The 15437-nt window shown below is 37.4% G+C and overlaps 1 protein-coding gene across 2 annotated transcripts in view; it reads left to right on the top strand.

Moving 5' to 3' along the window:
• The first annotated feature begins 210 nt into the window (after positions 1-210).
• COMMD10 (COMM domain containing 10) overlaps positions 211-15437 on the top strand; it is a 183559-nt gene continuing 168332 nt past the window's right edge. Inside the window, exons 1-4 of one of the 2 annotated variants that reach the window (XM_041761617.1) lie at positions 214-297; positions 1798-1888; positions 5774-5884; positions 7513-7668. In XM_041761617.1, the coding sequence (XP_041617551.1) occupies positions 257-297; positions 1798-1888; positions 5774-5884; positions 7513-7668 (399 nt within the window). In that variant the 5' untranslated portion in view covers positions 214-256. Of the gene's footprint in view, positions 298-1797; positions 1889-5773; positions 5885-7512; positions 7669-15437 lie in introns of both variants that reach the window. The other variant, XM_041761619.1, reaches the window with a different exon arrangement.

The raw sequence follows: 15437 nt of genomic DNA, 5'->3' as shown, positions 1-15437 counted from the left end.
CCAGGGTCAGCTGCGCATGTCTAATAAGCAAATAGATCACTAGTGGACAAGCACACGGGCTAGAGGCGGAACAGCGACGGCGGAGGGAGGACGGCGAGGACGGCCCCTCCCCTCCGCCCCGGGGCAGGGCCAGGACCCGCGGCCCCGGCGCCCGAGGCGGAGGCTGCGCGGCTGGGCCCTCCCGGCTTTCCGTAGGCCCGCCCCCATTGGCTGGGCTGACAGCGCATGGGCGGGGCCAGGCGTGGGAGCGACAAGGATGGCGGCCGCCACGGCGCTGATGCTGCCGGAGAGCCCCAGGTAGCTGCCTGGGGTGGCGGGGCCGCGGGCGGCGCCGGGACGCCCCTGCCGGCTGTCGCCTGGGCTCCGAGACGGGCCCCGCCGAGGGGGTGGCCGTGCGGAGTGGCGAAAGGGCGGGGCGGTCCCGCAGGGGTGCGGGGGACTGTGGGCGTCTCCCCTTCCCGGTGGTTCACCTACGGGGCTGCGGGCGCCTGGCGGCTGGGGGCCACGGGCCGGCGTGTGGCGTGTGGCGTGTGGCGTGTGGCGCGTGTCGCCATGCCCAGAGTGTGGGGTCGGGAGGACGCGAGCCTACCTGGAGCGCTGCTGAGTGACGCGGAGAGCTGTGGCCTCTCTGTTTTCGGCTCTCTCTCTCAGGCCTGATTATGCTAAGGGCTCGCGTTGGTGCCGGACGGACTTTAATCCCCAACACGTGTCAATATCCCTTAAAAGAATTTTTTTGTTTTAATTATGTATTTGAGAGAGAACGAGAGAGCTTGCGGGAGGCCGCGGAGACAGACCCAGCCTCCCTGCTGGGCAGAGTCCCCCTCCTGGATCAGGACCCGAGTGGAAGGCAGACGCTTAACCGAGCCACCCAGGCGCCCCTTCAGATCCTTTTCAGTCAAGATAGAGTAGCCCTCAGGCCGATAGAGTAGCGGAAGGCCGAGTTTTCAGCTGGTTACAGTATCTAGCCAGAATTTGGTAACATGCCTTTTGATTTCATTTTATTTATTTTTGGTTCATTTTTGGTGGGTGAGGTGGGCTGTCCAGGGTGGTGATATAAAGGCCTCTCTTAAAATGCAATTATTTAAATAGAAGTGATTCTCATTTCATGAAAAACAAATACTAGCGCAGGTGGTGTGTGCCGGTAAGTAATTGAAGTTGGAAAGTAATTTCCTCGTGCCCTAACTGGGCAGGAATCTTCTTGAAGAAGAGAGTTGTCATTTTAAAGTTTTTCCTTCCTCCTGGATTCCTTGATTTGTGATGGCCCACCACATCAGTAAGCTATATCCAGTATAATGCAGTAAAATAGTTCTTATCACCTAAAGTTGATTATTGCTGTCGAAGCAGGGTTTTAAAACAATTATGTACTGTTACCCCAAATGATTTTATCTATCACACACACACTTATAATAGCATTATCTGCTGTGCAGCATTCTTTTCTTTGTATTTTGGTGTCATTGCCACTTTCCTCCTTCCACTCTTTCCGTAGTTCCTCTGTGGGTTAAGTGAGTATTAAATACTCGCTGCTGAGTTCATGTCATTCCCCACAGAATGCAAGCTTCCCTCAGTAGCTCACCTTGCTCCAAAGAAAGAGAAACTGCCAAATGGAAGGTACTTTTGGGTGGCATCTTTCTGGAAATGTCCTGCTTCCTTTGCTGGCCATTATCTTCTTTATAGCAATCAGAGTTGTTGAAATGGAAACTTTGAGACAATAGTAATTATAGACAAGTGTACTTTTATGGCAAGTACAGTATCACTTAGAAAACTCATGTTAAAATTTTGTTTTACAAATTTGTTTAGCATGAAAAAAGCAGTGTCGCTGATAAATGCAATAGAAATAGGAAGGTTTCCACGGTTGCTCACCCGAATTCTTCAAAAACTTCACCTGAAGGTTTGTACTTTTCATTTCTGTAGTTTATAATTCTTTCTTGTGATTGCACTGAAACTCTGTTTCTACTTGAGAAACTTTCTCCAAAGTACAGTGTTCCCCAGTGCTGAGTCTGTAGAAAATTTTGTAATGTCCCATCGTCAAAAATTTGGGAAACTCTCTCTTCGTTAAATTTAATCTTTTTTTTTTTTTAAGGAACTTTTCAGAGTGTGTATACATATGCATGTATAAATATATTTATAAATATATAAATATTTATATTTATAATATAAGTATATAAAATATAAATATATTTTATGGTAGTGTTTACAGTAAAGATTTAAGGGTGAATATGGTGTGCAAGATTTTCCAAACGTGTTTGACCTTGGAACTGTGATATTATGGTATATATTTTGGGACTCAGGTTCTGTGTAACATGCTTTGGGGAAATTCTGATTTCATTCTTCCTCTTAAAAATAATGATGTGGTTTTGCTATCACCCCAATATTTAATCTTTTATTGAATCTGTCTCTTCTATTTCAAGGGTGTGATTATTTTGGACATATTGATGTTTAGTGTTTTACTCCTTGGTCACTAATCTAAGTTAACTTCTTTAATGCATTGTGAAAATTTAATTCCATCCAATACATGTTTATGGAGCACCTAGTAACTAGTAACTGCTCTGCCTGGTGCTGCCAGGTGTCACCATTAAATGAGAACCTGAACTTTAAATTTTTTTTTCTTAAATTCCAGTTAGTTATCATACTATGTAATGTTAGTTTCAGGTGTAGAATATAGTGGTTCAGCACTTCTGTACCATACCCAGAGAACCTGGACCACTTCCTCTTCTTTTTCCAGGGAGCCAGCCCGCTTCAGAGCCCTTTCTTCATCTGATGTGTCTCTCAAATTCAAGTTCTCTTCATAGTCTTAGTTCAGATCCTTTATGTCCCTGCTGTAGAATGCATTAACTGTCTTCAAACTGGTATCTCTGCTCAAAGTCTTCTCCCTCCTGTTGTTGCTTCATGGTGCTAGTCTATTTATCTCTCCAAATATTTTTTTCCTAAAAAACAAAAAAGCCCAGTTGATCATATCTTTTTGTTTGTTTGTTTTTAAAGATTTATTTATTCATGAGAGATACACAGAGAGAAGCTGAGACATAGGCAGAGGTAGAAGCAGGCTCCATGCAGGGAGTGTGATGCGGTACTCGATCCCGGGACCCTGGGATCATGGCCTGAGCCAAAGGCAGACGCTCAACCGCTGAGCCACCCAGGAGTCCCTGATCATATCTTTACAGTGTTTAAAGCCATCATTGACTTCCCATTACCCCATGGGCAAAAGTTCAAAATCTTTAGCATTGTATTATAATCACTTTATAATAATAGTATAATATGGCCACAAGCTATATTATTCCCACTTTGCAAGTGCTCCAATCACACTGGACTCTGCTCTTTTACTAGAACATCAACTTTTCTACCTCTGTGTCTGTGCATACACTCTTTTCCTTAACTGCAATGTCTTTCTTCCCTTCTTTAGTGAATAAACTAGGCATCTTTCAAGGATTTGGCCATCTCGCTCTCAATAATTTGTTTTCTATGCTTCTAAAACACTTGGTTCATTGTCACATCAGTTTAGTACAGCATAGTATTTGTTTTCTGATGGCAAAGTCTTTTGCTGACCTTGAATACCTTAATTATCATGTCTTACCCATCTTTACCTTTTCCATACCTAATACATTGGTGCTTATGGAGTCGGTGCTCAATAGCTATTCTTAGAGTTATTTCTTTTCCTTGCATGGAAAACAGAAAACAGATATAGGTCCTCAAATTCCTGGCTATAAGGAATCTGTGATGTAGGGGGAGAGATTAGACACCACAACCTAAGAGCAGCTCCATTCCCCGGTATTTGTGATTCCCAGTTCGTTTGCTCCCTCCAGTACTGTTCTAATGGCTTTGTGTTATTAATTCACCTGTTCCTTACAGCAACTTTATCTTTCTACCTGCCCAGTCACTATTATTGTTTTGTCAAAACAACTTATTTGATGTATGTTAAAAGGAATCAGATTGACCAACTTGGAAGTTAAATTATAAATATTCATTGCATTTTGTGACTCAGGAATATTATTATAATATTCCTCATATTGATAAAATCTGGTACTATAGGTCATCATTTCATAATTTTAAAAAAGACTTTATTTGAGAGAGTGAGCACGCATGGGTGCGCACACACACATGTCGGGGGAGGGGCAGAGGGGAGAGAGAGAGAAAAATCTTAAGCATATTCCACCCTGGAGCCTCACATGGGGCTCGATCTCATGACCCTGAGATCATGACCTGAGCCAGAATCAAGAGGCAGATGCTTAACCGACGGAGCCATGTGCCCCTATGTGATTATTTCAAGAAGATGTATGGTAGTCACAGAAATTCTCCAACTTTTAAGCCAAAACATTTCTCTTGAGGTAAGTGATTGGCATTTTGGCCAAATTGGGTTCATGATTTTCCCAGTCATAAAACAGGTAGTAGGGACTAGGAGTTATGACTGACCTCCCAAAATATGCTACCTTTAGGTTCTAGTGCTGCTTCAGTTGAACAGCCATGTAGTTATTGTCCTAAGCTTTCAAGGCAGGGACTGTGGAACTTCTGAAATTTCTCCACATTGCTGTTAGGGAGGGGCAGCCGTAAGGGAAAGGTGTTTTTAGTATGTGTGGATAAAGTAGTTATTTTTATGTAAAGTTATTCTGGTAGTTTACGTTTTTCATACTTAATAAACCAGTGTCTTTAGGTCAGGGAGATTATTTTGAAAGAAGGGAGGTCAGGGGAAGAAGGGGACTGGTCAGAGGTTCTACTCAGTTTGGTAACCATCTTCTCTGATATTTTGGTTATCAAATTAATGTGTATAATGTGTAAGTCTTGAAAATTATGTATTCAAATTATAAAAAAGACTTAATTTCCTGTTCTATGGATGCTCTTTAAAAAAAAAAAAAGATTTTATTTATTTATTTGAGAGAGAGAGAGAGAATGTGAGAAAGCGAGAGAGAGCAAGAGCAGAGGGAGGGGCAGAAGAAGAAGCAGACCCCTGCTGACCAGGATGCCCAATGCAGGTCTTGATCCCAGGATCTGGGACCATAACCTGGAGCCGAAGGCAGATGCCCAACTGACTGAGCCACCCAGGTACCCCTAGATGCTCTTGTAAATCACATTTTTGAAGAACTCATCAAAATAAAAATTACTTGAATAACTATTTGTTTTTACATGCTTTTCTTTTTTTTTTTTTTTTTAAGATTTTATTTATTTATTCATAGACACAGAGAGAGAGAGGCAGAGACACAGGCAGAGGGAGAAGCAGGCTCCGTGCAGGGAGCCCGATGCGGGACTCTATCCTGAGTCTCCAGGATCACACCCCAGGCTGCAGGCGGTGCCAAACCGCTGTGCCACCAGGGCTGCCCTTTACATGCTCTTCTAATTAGAGTATTGTATACTTGAGGGCATGAACTGTCTTTCTCTGTAGCACATAATAAATACTCAGTAAATATATTTGAATGAGGAAGGTGGACATTACTATTAATTATTGTCAACATTTTGGGGTTTTACCTTCTAGTATTGTTTTTTGTAAATGTCCATGTCTTTTGGTAGTTACTGTTAGTTTCCACCTCCTATAAATCATAGAACTTAAAATGATGATGATGGTTTTTTTTTAATTTAAAATGATTTGGCATGATCCAAATATTGAGTTGTACTGTGATTTTTGAGATAATGAAATTTACAAACACATCAGTTTCTTTCACCCTGCATTCACCTTTTCTTTCAGTTTCTCATCCACATATGAATACATGAATCTCCAAATACTCTTCTGTTGAGTATTTAAGTTTTGAATACTCAAATGTGTGCTAATAGCTTGCTTTTTATGTTGTAGGCTGAGAGCAGTTTCAGTGAAGAAGAAGAAGAAAAACTTCAGGCCGCATTTTCTCTAGAGAAACAAGATCTTCACTTAGTTCTTGAAACAGTATCATTCATTTTAGAACAGGTATTCTGAGTGCTCCATGCTTCCTAACCATGGTTCGTTTACTGCAGATTGGTACTGCTCTGATAGCTGTAAACATCGTATTTCTTCCCAAAAAGGGTACAGATGAAAGCTGTGAATATATTTTAATTGATAATTTTAATATAGTAAAAAAATTTTGAATGTATGACTTTTTTCCCTACAGTATTGCATTCTAGAAAACAATCTGCATGTTGAGTAGCATGAGTAAACTATTTGACAGCATGAATCGAGACTTCACTGACTTGAGACGGGCATAAGACATTTTTGTTGTTACCTTGTTTGATAACTTAGAGAAATTTCTCTTATTTAAGAAATTTAATAAATGATTTTGGGGGATTTCTTTAACGAGAATGATAAAACATTTAGAAGAGAAGTAGTTGTTAGAGGACCCTTTGTCATACTGTTTCTTCCTACTGAGCTGCCCTTTTGGTTCCCTAGTTTTTGTCTACATTCCAGTGCATTCAGTTTTCTTTCAAGTCCCACTCCTTTCACTGCCACCATGATCTTTCCCTGGGCAGCCTTCCCCTCATCTGGATCCCTTTTATCCTTGGCTTGTCAGAGTGGAGCACATTGTCACTTCCAGTATGTCAACCTTCATACAGGATTTTGAATCTGTGAGGGACCTATCAGATCTTTAGTTCCTCTTGTATAAACCTAGCACATTGCTGGGCTTAGAATAGAGTCTCACTAAATTCCTGAACGTTGACTTGGTAGAATATTTGTGAAATAAAAGTTTAAATAGTACTGTGGCTTCTAGAGTCTTGTAGAGAACAGATACTGTTAGGACGACAAGCTCCCAGGCATCTACTACATACAGGCTTGATTACGGATTGTGAAGGTGACTACAGTTCTTAATCCTGGTGAGTTTTCATTACTAGTAAAAGATAATCAGGTAGGACAGAGCAACCATGAAGTTTATGAAAAAATTGTTCCAGAATGATGGTAAGAAATAGATGTTACTAGAAATGTTTATAATATTTTATTATATATTACCTAGGAAGTTGATATTGATAATTTTGAGAAAGTGCTTCTTGGAAAACTTTTTCTTATTTGAGAAATAATGTATATTTCTTTGTTTTTTTTTTTTTTTTAAGGTTTATTTATTTGAGAGAAAGAGTGAGTATGAGCAGAGGAAGGGCCAGAGGGAGAGAGAGAATCTCGGGCAGACTCCTTGTTGAGCAGGGAGCCTGACTCAGGGCTCAATTCCAGAACCCTGAGATCATGACCTGAGCCCAAGTCAGATGCTTAAAAGAACTGAGCCACCCAGGTGCCCTGTACATTTCTTTGAAATAGTTAAGTGAAATAAGGAAATGATATTTTAATTAGGGTACCATTTACATAGCTACAAAGAAGTTTTTCCATGAAGTGGACTTAGGATTACTTAAAACACAGGCAAAAATGGAAAAGCATAGCCTGAATAATTTAGGCCTTTTAACCCTGCATCTTCCAGTTGTGTATATTATTACTGGTAAAATTTTTAAAACTCTGCAATAGAAATAGGAAATACTCATTTCATTCAAATCATTTAAAGATAATTTTGTATTTAATTATAATCTGAGGTCTCTGTATGAATCTTGGAGATATGTGTCATCTTTTTTCCTCTTGAATAGGCCGTGTATCACAACGTGAAGCCAGCGGCTCTGCAGCAGCAATTAGAGACCATTCATCTCAGACAAGACAAAGCAGAAGCGTTCAGCAATGCTTGGTCTTCTATGGGTCAAGAAACTGTTGAAAAATTCAGGCAGAGGATTCTTGCTCCCCACAAGGTAGAGGATTCTATTAACCGGAAAATATTTTTCAATAAGAATGGCAAGGATTGTTGTACCTTAAGGGTTTTAGAGTGGTAATGTTTTATGAGAGGTAGTCAGGCAAAAAAAAAAAAAAAGAATATATACAATATTCCTTTTATTTTTTATTTACTTATTTTTTAAGATTTTATTTATTTATTTGAGAGAGAGAGAACATGAGCAGGGAGGAGCAGCAGAGGGAGAGAGAGAAGCAGACTCCTTGGCTGAGCAGGGACTGCAATGCGGGGCCCCATCCCAGGATCCCGGGACCATGACCGAACAAAAGGCAGATGCTTAACTGAGCTACGCAGGGGCCCCTATATACAATATTCCTGTAAGATTATTTCCAGATGTATTGGCTACCACCGTGTGATTTAGTTTTAGTTGCTAGTTTAAAATATGTTCGGTGACTTCAGAGTGGGAATGAGACAGTCTTCCTTTTTTTGCTTTCCTGAGTACTCAGGCAGAGTTGGTTTTTCTTGTCAACTGTGTAGCTGTCTGTAAGACTTACTACATTTTTACTGAATAACATAATTACATTGTTTTTGTGTGTCTGTGTTAGTGTGAGCAGCAGTTAGTGAACAAAGTGAACACTTAGGGACAAATGTAAAATAGCAGCAACATTCAGAGCTCTTTAGTTACCTTTAGTCGCTGGAGGTTAAATGATCCCACAGATTTTGGCCTTTTTATATTAGATTCTATTGCATAACTGATTTTCAGATTTATAACCCACTCTGTTTTCCTGGGATGGGTCTCACTTGGTGTGGAATATCATCCTTTTTATATGTTGCTATTTGATTTGCTAATATTTTGTTAACAGTTTTTCCATCTGTGTTCATGGGAGATAATGGTTTCTTTGTGGTATCTTTGATGGTATCAGGGTAAGACTAGAATTGTAAAACAAGCTGGGATGTGTTCTCTCCTCGTCTCCGATTTGCTAAAAGGATTTGTGAAGGATTGGTATAATTGTGCATTTTCCCCAGCATTCTCTGAGAGTTCTAGTACCCTGTTAGCACTTAGTATTGTCAGTTGCTTTTATCAAAGCTATTCATCTAAGGTTTGTGGTGGTATTTTGTGTTTTTAATTTGTGTTTTCCTAATAACAAATTATGTGGATGATCTATTTATGCGCTTACTTGTCTCTCTATATTTTCATGAGTAAAATATCTGTTCAGAGCTTTTGCCTGTTTTTTCCATACTATCACAGATAAGGAAACTCCATGTTAGTAATCTAAAGGGCAGTCTCAGGTGTCAATCCCAGCATATGGAAATGCATGGGAGTGTTTTTGTTTTGGGTTGTTATAATATGGAGATAGTGTTTGATTTCTTTCTGTTGCGTTTTTTAATTCTTTATGTATTCTGGGCATGTGTCCTCAGATGGGATTTGCACATATTTTCTCCTCATCCATAGCTTCCCTTTTCCTTTTCTTAACAGTGGCTTTTGCAGAAGAAAAGCTTTTAATTCCAATGAAGTTTGATTTATCAGTTAATTTCTTTTATTGATCCTGCTTTTGGTTTTGTATCTAAGAATTTGTAGCCTAATTCAGTGTTACAAAGATTTTCCCTTTTGTTTTCTTCTGCTTTATAAGTTAATGTTTTATGTTTAGCTCTAAGATCCCTTTTGAGTTAATTTGGTGTAAGTTGACAGATTAAATTTCCTTCTTTTCTGCATAAAGACGTTCATTTTAGATATTCATTTATACATGTCCAGCATAATATGTTGATAACATCCTTTGTCACTGAATTGCCTTGGCCCATTTGTCAAAAATCATTTGACAGACTTGTGTGTCTCTTTCTCTGGACACTGTTTTTTGGTTCCATTATCCTCTGTGTCTATCTCTGTGCTTTTATGCCAATATCATACTGCCTTAATTACAGAAGCATTGTAGGAAGCCTTAAAATCAAGTATTGTTAGTTTGCTAACTTTAGGTTTTGTTTTGTGTTTTTTTTCATAATTGGCATATTCTAGTTTGACTTTTCATATAAATTTGAAAAGGAGCTTTTCAAAAAAAAATCTACAAAAAATCCAGCTGAGAGTTTGATTGAGATTATGTTTAACTTATAGATAGATCACTTTGTGGAGAAACGACTTCTTAGTAGTATTGAGTATAGCTCTCTCACATATTTAGGTTGTCTTTGATTTGTTATAACAGCTTTGTTCATTTTTCAGCATATAAATTCAGTATGTATTATGTTAGACTTGTGCCTAAGTATTTTTTGTTTTTAGAGTTATTGTAAATGGTACTGTTTTTTATTTTATTATTTATTTATTTATTTATTTATTTATTTATTTTTTAATGGTACTGTTTTTAAAATTCTGGGTTTTAGTTGTTTACTGCTAGTATATGGAAACACAGTTGATTTTTATATATTGATCTTGTCTTCTATGACCTGTCCATGAATAGAGACAGTCTGTTCAGGTTTTATTTGTTTTGTTCAGTGTTTTACTATTTTTATTTACCCTATTGCACTGAGTAGTACTTTTAATATGATGGTAAGTAGGACTCGTAAGCCCAAACATCCTACCTTGTTTCCAGTTTTATTTATTTAGTTAATTTGTTTGCTTGTTTTAAGATTTTATTTAAATAATCTGCACACCCAATGTAGGGCTTGAACTCAGGACCTTGAGATCAGGAGTTGCACACTGTGCTGACCGAGCCAGCTTGGTGCTCCACCTTGTTTCCGGTTTCAGAGGTGATGATTCAGTCTCTTACCATTACGTATGATGTAAGCTACAGGTTGTTAGAGAGTGCTCTTTATTATTGTCATTTCTCTCCTTTTCTTTTTTTTTTTTTTAACTGCATTCTGAGAGTTCTCAGGTGTCCTCCACATCATGGCTTCATGTTTCATCATTTAAATTTCTACTTTTCCCTATATCCTGTACAGATTTTAGTTTTCCATTCTGTGTCCTTGAAGTTCTTCTTTCAATTTAGCAACCATTTCAATTTAGCAAAATCTGTACTTGCCTTTTAATATTTGCCTTTTTCTTTATATAATTTTCTTTCTTGAATTTATACAAGTACAGTATAATTGTACACTTAAAAATATTTCTTTTTCCTGCTTCCATTAGTGTGTAATTTTTCAGTGTCTTTTGGATGATAGTTTTTTTAAAGTAATATTTTTTATCCAAATTATGTTGCATTATATTAACATCTAAGAAGTGGCTTAATCAGTTGTCATATAAAATATGCAAAGAAGAGGCTGTAAGAACATGATAAATTGTGTATTATTCCCTTAAGAATGCAGAAGATTCTTTTTCTATAAGAAAAATTCTTTTTCTTTTTTTTTTTGAAAAATTCTTTTTCTATACACACACACACACACATACACACACCATGTGTCTTCTTTATCCATTCATCTATTGGTGGACACTTATGTTGCTTCCGTATCTTGGCTATTCTAAATAATGCTATAATAAACAAGGGTACATATATGTTTTCAAATTAGTGTTTTAGTTTTCTTTGGATAGGTACTCAGAAAATTACTGAATCATATGGTATTTTTACTTTTACTTTTCTTTTTTTTTTTAAGTAAGCTCTATGCCTAATGTGAGGCTTAAATTCATGACCCTGAGATCAAGAGTCATACTCTACAGGCACTTGGGTGGTTCAGTTGGTTAGGGTCTGCCTTTGGTTTAGGTCATGATCCTGGGGTCCTGGGGTTGAGCCCTGTGTTGGCTTCCTGCTTCTCTCTCTCCCTCTGCCCCTCCATCCTTTCGTGCACTCTCTCTCTCTCTCAAATAAATAAATAAAATCTTTTTTAAAAAGTCCAATACTCTACCAATTGAGCTGGCCAGGGGCCTCTCTATTTTTAATTATTTGAGACACCTCTATACTGTTTTCCAGAGGCTGCACAAATTTACATTCCCACCAGCAGTGCAGGAGGGTTCCTTATTCTCCACACCCTCATCTTGTTACTGTCTTTTTGATTCTCTCCATTCTAACAGGTGTAAGGTGATATCTCAGTGTGGTTTTGATTTGCATTTCTCTGATGATGAATGATGTTCAGCATCTTTTCATGTATCTGTTGGCCACATGTAGGTCTTTGGAAAAATGTCCAAGTCATTTTTTATTTTTTAATCAGATTGTGTTTTTGGTGTTGAGTTTTATAAGTTCTTTATTTTGGGTATTAACCCCTTATCAGATGCATCATTTTTGAATATCTTCTCCCAGTCAATAGGTTTTCTTTGCATTTTGTTGTTGGTTTCTTTTGCTGTGCAAAAGCTTTTTATTTTGATGTAGTCCTAGCAGTTTACTTTTGCTTTTATTTCCCTTGCCTGAAGAGACATATCTAAAAAATAATGTTGCTGTGGCTGATGTCAAAGAAATTTACTGCCTATGGTTTCTTCTAGAAATTTTATGGTTTTAGTTTCACATTTATTTCTTTAATGCATTTCAAGTTTATTTTAGTGCATGATCTAAGAAAATGGTCCAGTTTCATTCTTTTGTGTGTAGCTGTCCAGCTTGCTCAGCACCATTTATTGAAGACACTGTCTATTCCCCCTTGTATATTCTTGCCTCCTTTGTCATAAATTGATTGACCATGTAAGTGTGGATTTCTTTCTGGTCTCTCTTTTCTGTGTCATTGATCTCTGTGTCTGTTTTTGTGCCAGTACCATGCTGTTTTTGTTACTAATGCTCTATAGTATATCTTAAAATCTGTCATTGTATTGCCAGCAGCTTTGTTCTTCTTTCTTAAAATCATAGCAAACATTTCATGTATTTATTGTAGGCCAAATGCTCTGCTAAGTGCTTTGTATCTTGTAAAACCTTTTAATAGTTATAGTTTATATTGAAAATAAAATTGAGGCTTAGAGGGACTAAATAACTGGTTCAGGATCATGCAGCTGAATAAGTGGCAGAGCAGGGATTTGGCAAAAGTAGTCACAGTCCTACGCCATGATAGTATACTTCTACCTAGATGTTAGCTACACAGTTTTTCTGTGTCAGACACAATTTTACTGTGCAGGGTGGTTTACAGAGTTTTCTGTGTATGTATGATATCTTTGAAAAGGAAGAAAATAATACTTTATAAAGGGTATCTTTACCACCTTATCGCGCTTGGTCTGTGGTGAAGCTTACATGAGAATCAGGTCTGTTTCTTAAGCTTTGTTCCTTTTAAATCATGCTACCTCCTGCAGCTATAATGCTGTCTTCCTTTTTGGCTCTGATAACTATTTAGGCTGTGTGAAAATAGATAGTGTCATTTAAATAGCAACAAAAATATATGGCAGAGACTTCTTATGTAGTGAACGAAAGGTGTATCTACAATGACTGTTGGTTTGGGTAATTTAGGGACTCACTTGCATGAACTCTCTATGTAGTGCTTGCAGTGGAACATCTGTGGGTAATAATTCTAAATTCAAATTGTCAGATTTGGTTAAGTAATAAGTTAAAAAATCAAAGGTGCTTATTTTTAATTTAATTTTTAAAAACACCCCTTTTTGTCTTTTATTATTTAGGTCCAGTAAGTCAGAGGCAGACTGAAAATTAATCTTCATGATAGATTTTGCCAGATATGATTGAAGGGATTTTTAAATTTTATCCCATCTCACTTTTTTTTTTTTTTTTTTAATATACCTTATCTCTTTGGAGACTTGATACTGAAATGTCACCACCACTTATTCGAATTTTGTTTTCTTCCCTCTTATCACTGTTGCCTCTGTCAGCAGTGCCCTCCTAACAGGTTTTCTGTTAATTTTTTTGTTATAATGCCTGTGTTACAACATTTATTAAATTGTGAATTTCCCTTGAGATAGAACTTGAATACTGTATTCAGTTTTACTCGTAAAATTCTGTTTAGAGTTCCTTTACATTTATTCCTACTCTGTAAACTGTAAAAACTTCTATTTCAGTTATTACTGACATATTTGTCTGTTTTCTGAGGCTGTAAAGTGGCAGAGCTGGGATTTGACACAAGTAGTCGCATTCCTAAGCCATTAGTCTATACTACCACCTAGGTGTTAGCTGCATAATTTTTCTGTGCCCTGTGATTTTACAAAATATTTTGTATAATTTTTCCCCAAAATAATTTTACGTTTTAGGTTAACTCTGCTCCTCAGTTAGTAACAAATGTGATGATGAGAAATGCATGTAAGGCATATGTTAAGCACTCTGAGTAGCCTGCTCCTTTTCTTAAAATGCACTTTTGTGTTTGTTAGTTTTGTTTTTTTTTTTTTTTTTTAAGATTTTATTTATTTATTCATGAGAGACACAGAGGGAGGGAGGCAGAGACTCCAGGATCACATCCTGGGCCGAAGGCAGGCACTAAACCTGAGCTGAGCCACCCAGGGATCCCCTGTTTGTTAGAGTTTTTAAAAATATATTTGACACTTAAATTTGTTTGAAATACGTTTAATGTGAATTTCTCCCGTTAAGAATGTTCTTAACTTTACCAAATACCTGTTGAATTTATTCATAATATTTATTCATTTCATTGTACACTAGTGAAATTTCATCGTATCTTCTTCGAGGTTCTTGAGAAAATTCCATTTAAAGATGGATAGCCAATATTTCTAAAATCATAATCTTCCTATGACATTCTTAAAAATATATCTCTTTAGGGACACCTGGGTGGCTCAGCGGTTAAGCATCTACCTTCAGCTCAGGGTATGATCCTGGAGTCCTGGGATCAAGTGCTGCATTGGGCCTCCTGCATGGAGCCTGCTTCTCCCTCTGCCTGTGTCTCTCCCTCTCTTTCTCTCTGTGTTTCTCATGAATAAATAAAAAAAAAAAACTTAAAAAAATATGTCTCTTTAAGGCCATTATAGTACAATACACTTTGTTAAGTGTAACAGCTAATTGTTTGCTTCATTTATTGTTAAATACCTGTTTTTTATATGGAGTATAAGAAATTAGACATTTGGATTGGATACTTGTAAATTTACTGTATTATTTTGCTTTAGCATTTTTTAAAGTATCATATTTCATTTCTTTTAGAATTCTAAGGATGGATGAATAGCATTATGTAAAGAGGGCAGGAAGAGTGTACTTCATGGAGCTAAATCTTGAAACACAGATAGCTATGAATGTGTGTTTGAACGTTTCTTCAAGATTTAAATACTTATTATCATCTGCATTTATGGAAAAAGTATTTTGTTGTAATTATATCCACGTACAAGTTGAATTTATGCCTCTGTGTTGTTTAGTTGTTGGCATGTTATGAATCAAGTGAAAGGCATATTTTTTCATGTGCTGGGATTGACTGAGTATAAATGTTTGTGAGGTTTAAATACTGCTAGATTTGTTTATTGCTTTTTATTGAAATGTAATTTACCTGTAGTAAAATGCACAGATTTTAAGAGTTCAGTCAGTGAGTTTCAGAAATTATATACGCCTCTTTAATCACCATCCATAACAAAATAAAGAAAATTTTCATCCCCTGGAAAATGCCCAGGTGTTGATTCCTCTACTCTTGCCTTCACTTTCCGTCACCACAGATTGGTTTTGTCTGTTCTTGGATTTAATGTACATGGACTCAAATGTCTGACTCATACCTTTTCACATAATATTTTTTTTGATTCATTCATGTGGTTATTTATATCAGTCATTTTCTTTGTTGCTGAGTAGTACTTCATCATATAAAAATATCAGTTTGTTTATCTATGCTCCTGTTGATGGACATCTGGGCTGTTTCCAGTTTCAGGATTATGAATAAGGCTGTTGTGAACATTTGTGTACAAGTCTTTCTGTGGACAGATATTTTCATTTTTCTTGGGTCAATACTGTGGAATGGGTTTGCTGACCCACA

The sequence above is a fragment of the Vulpes lagopus genome, chromosome 7 (genome assembly GCF_018345385.1).
Source record: "Vulpes lagopus strain Blue_001 chromosome 7, ASM1834538v1, whole genome shotgun sequence".
NCBI lineage: Eukaryota > Metazoa > Chordata > Mammalia > Carnivora > Canidae > Vulpes > Vulpes lagopus.
This window is presented reverse-complemented; position numbering and strand designations above follow the sequence as displayed.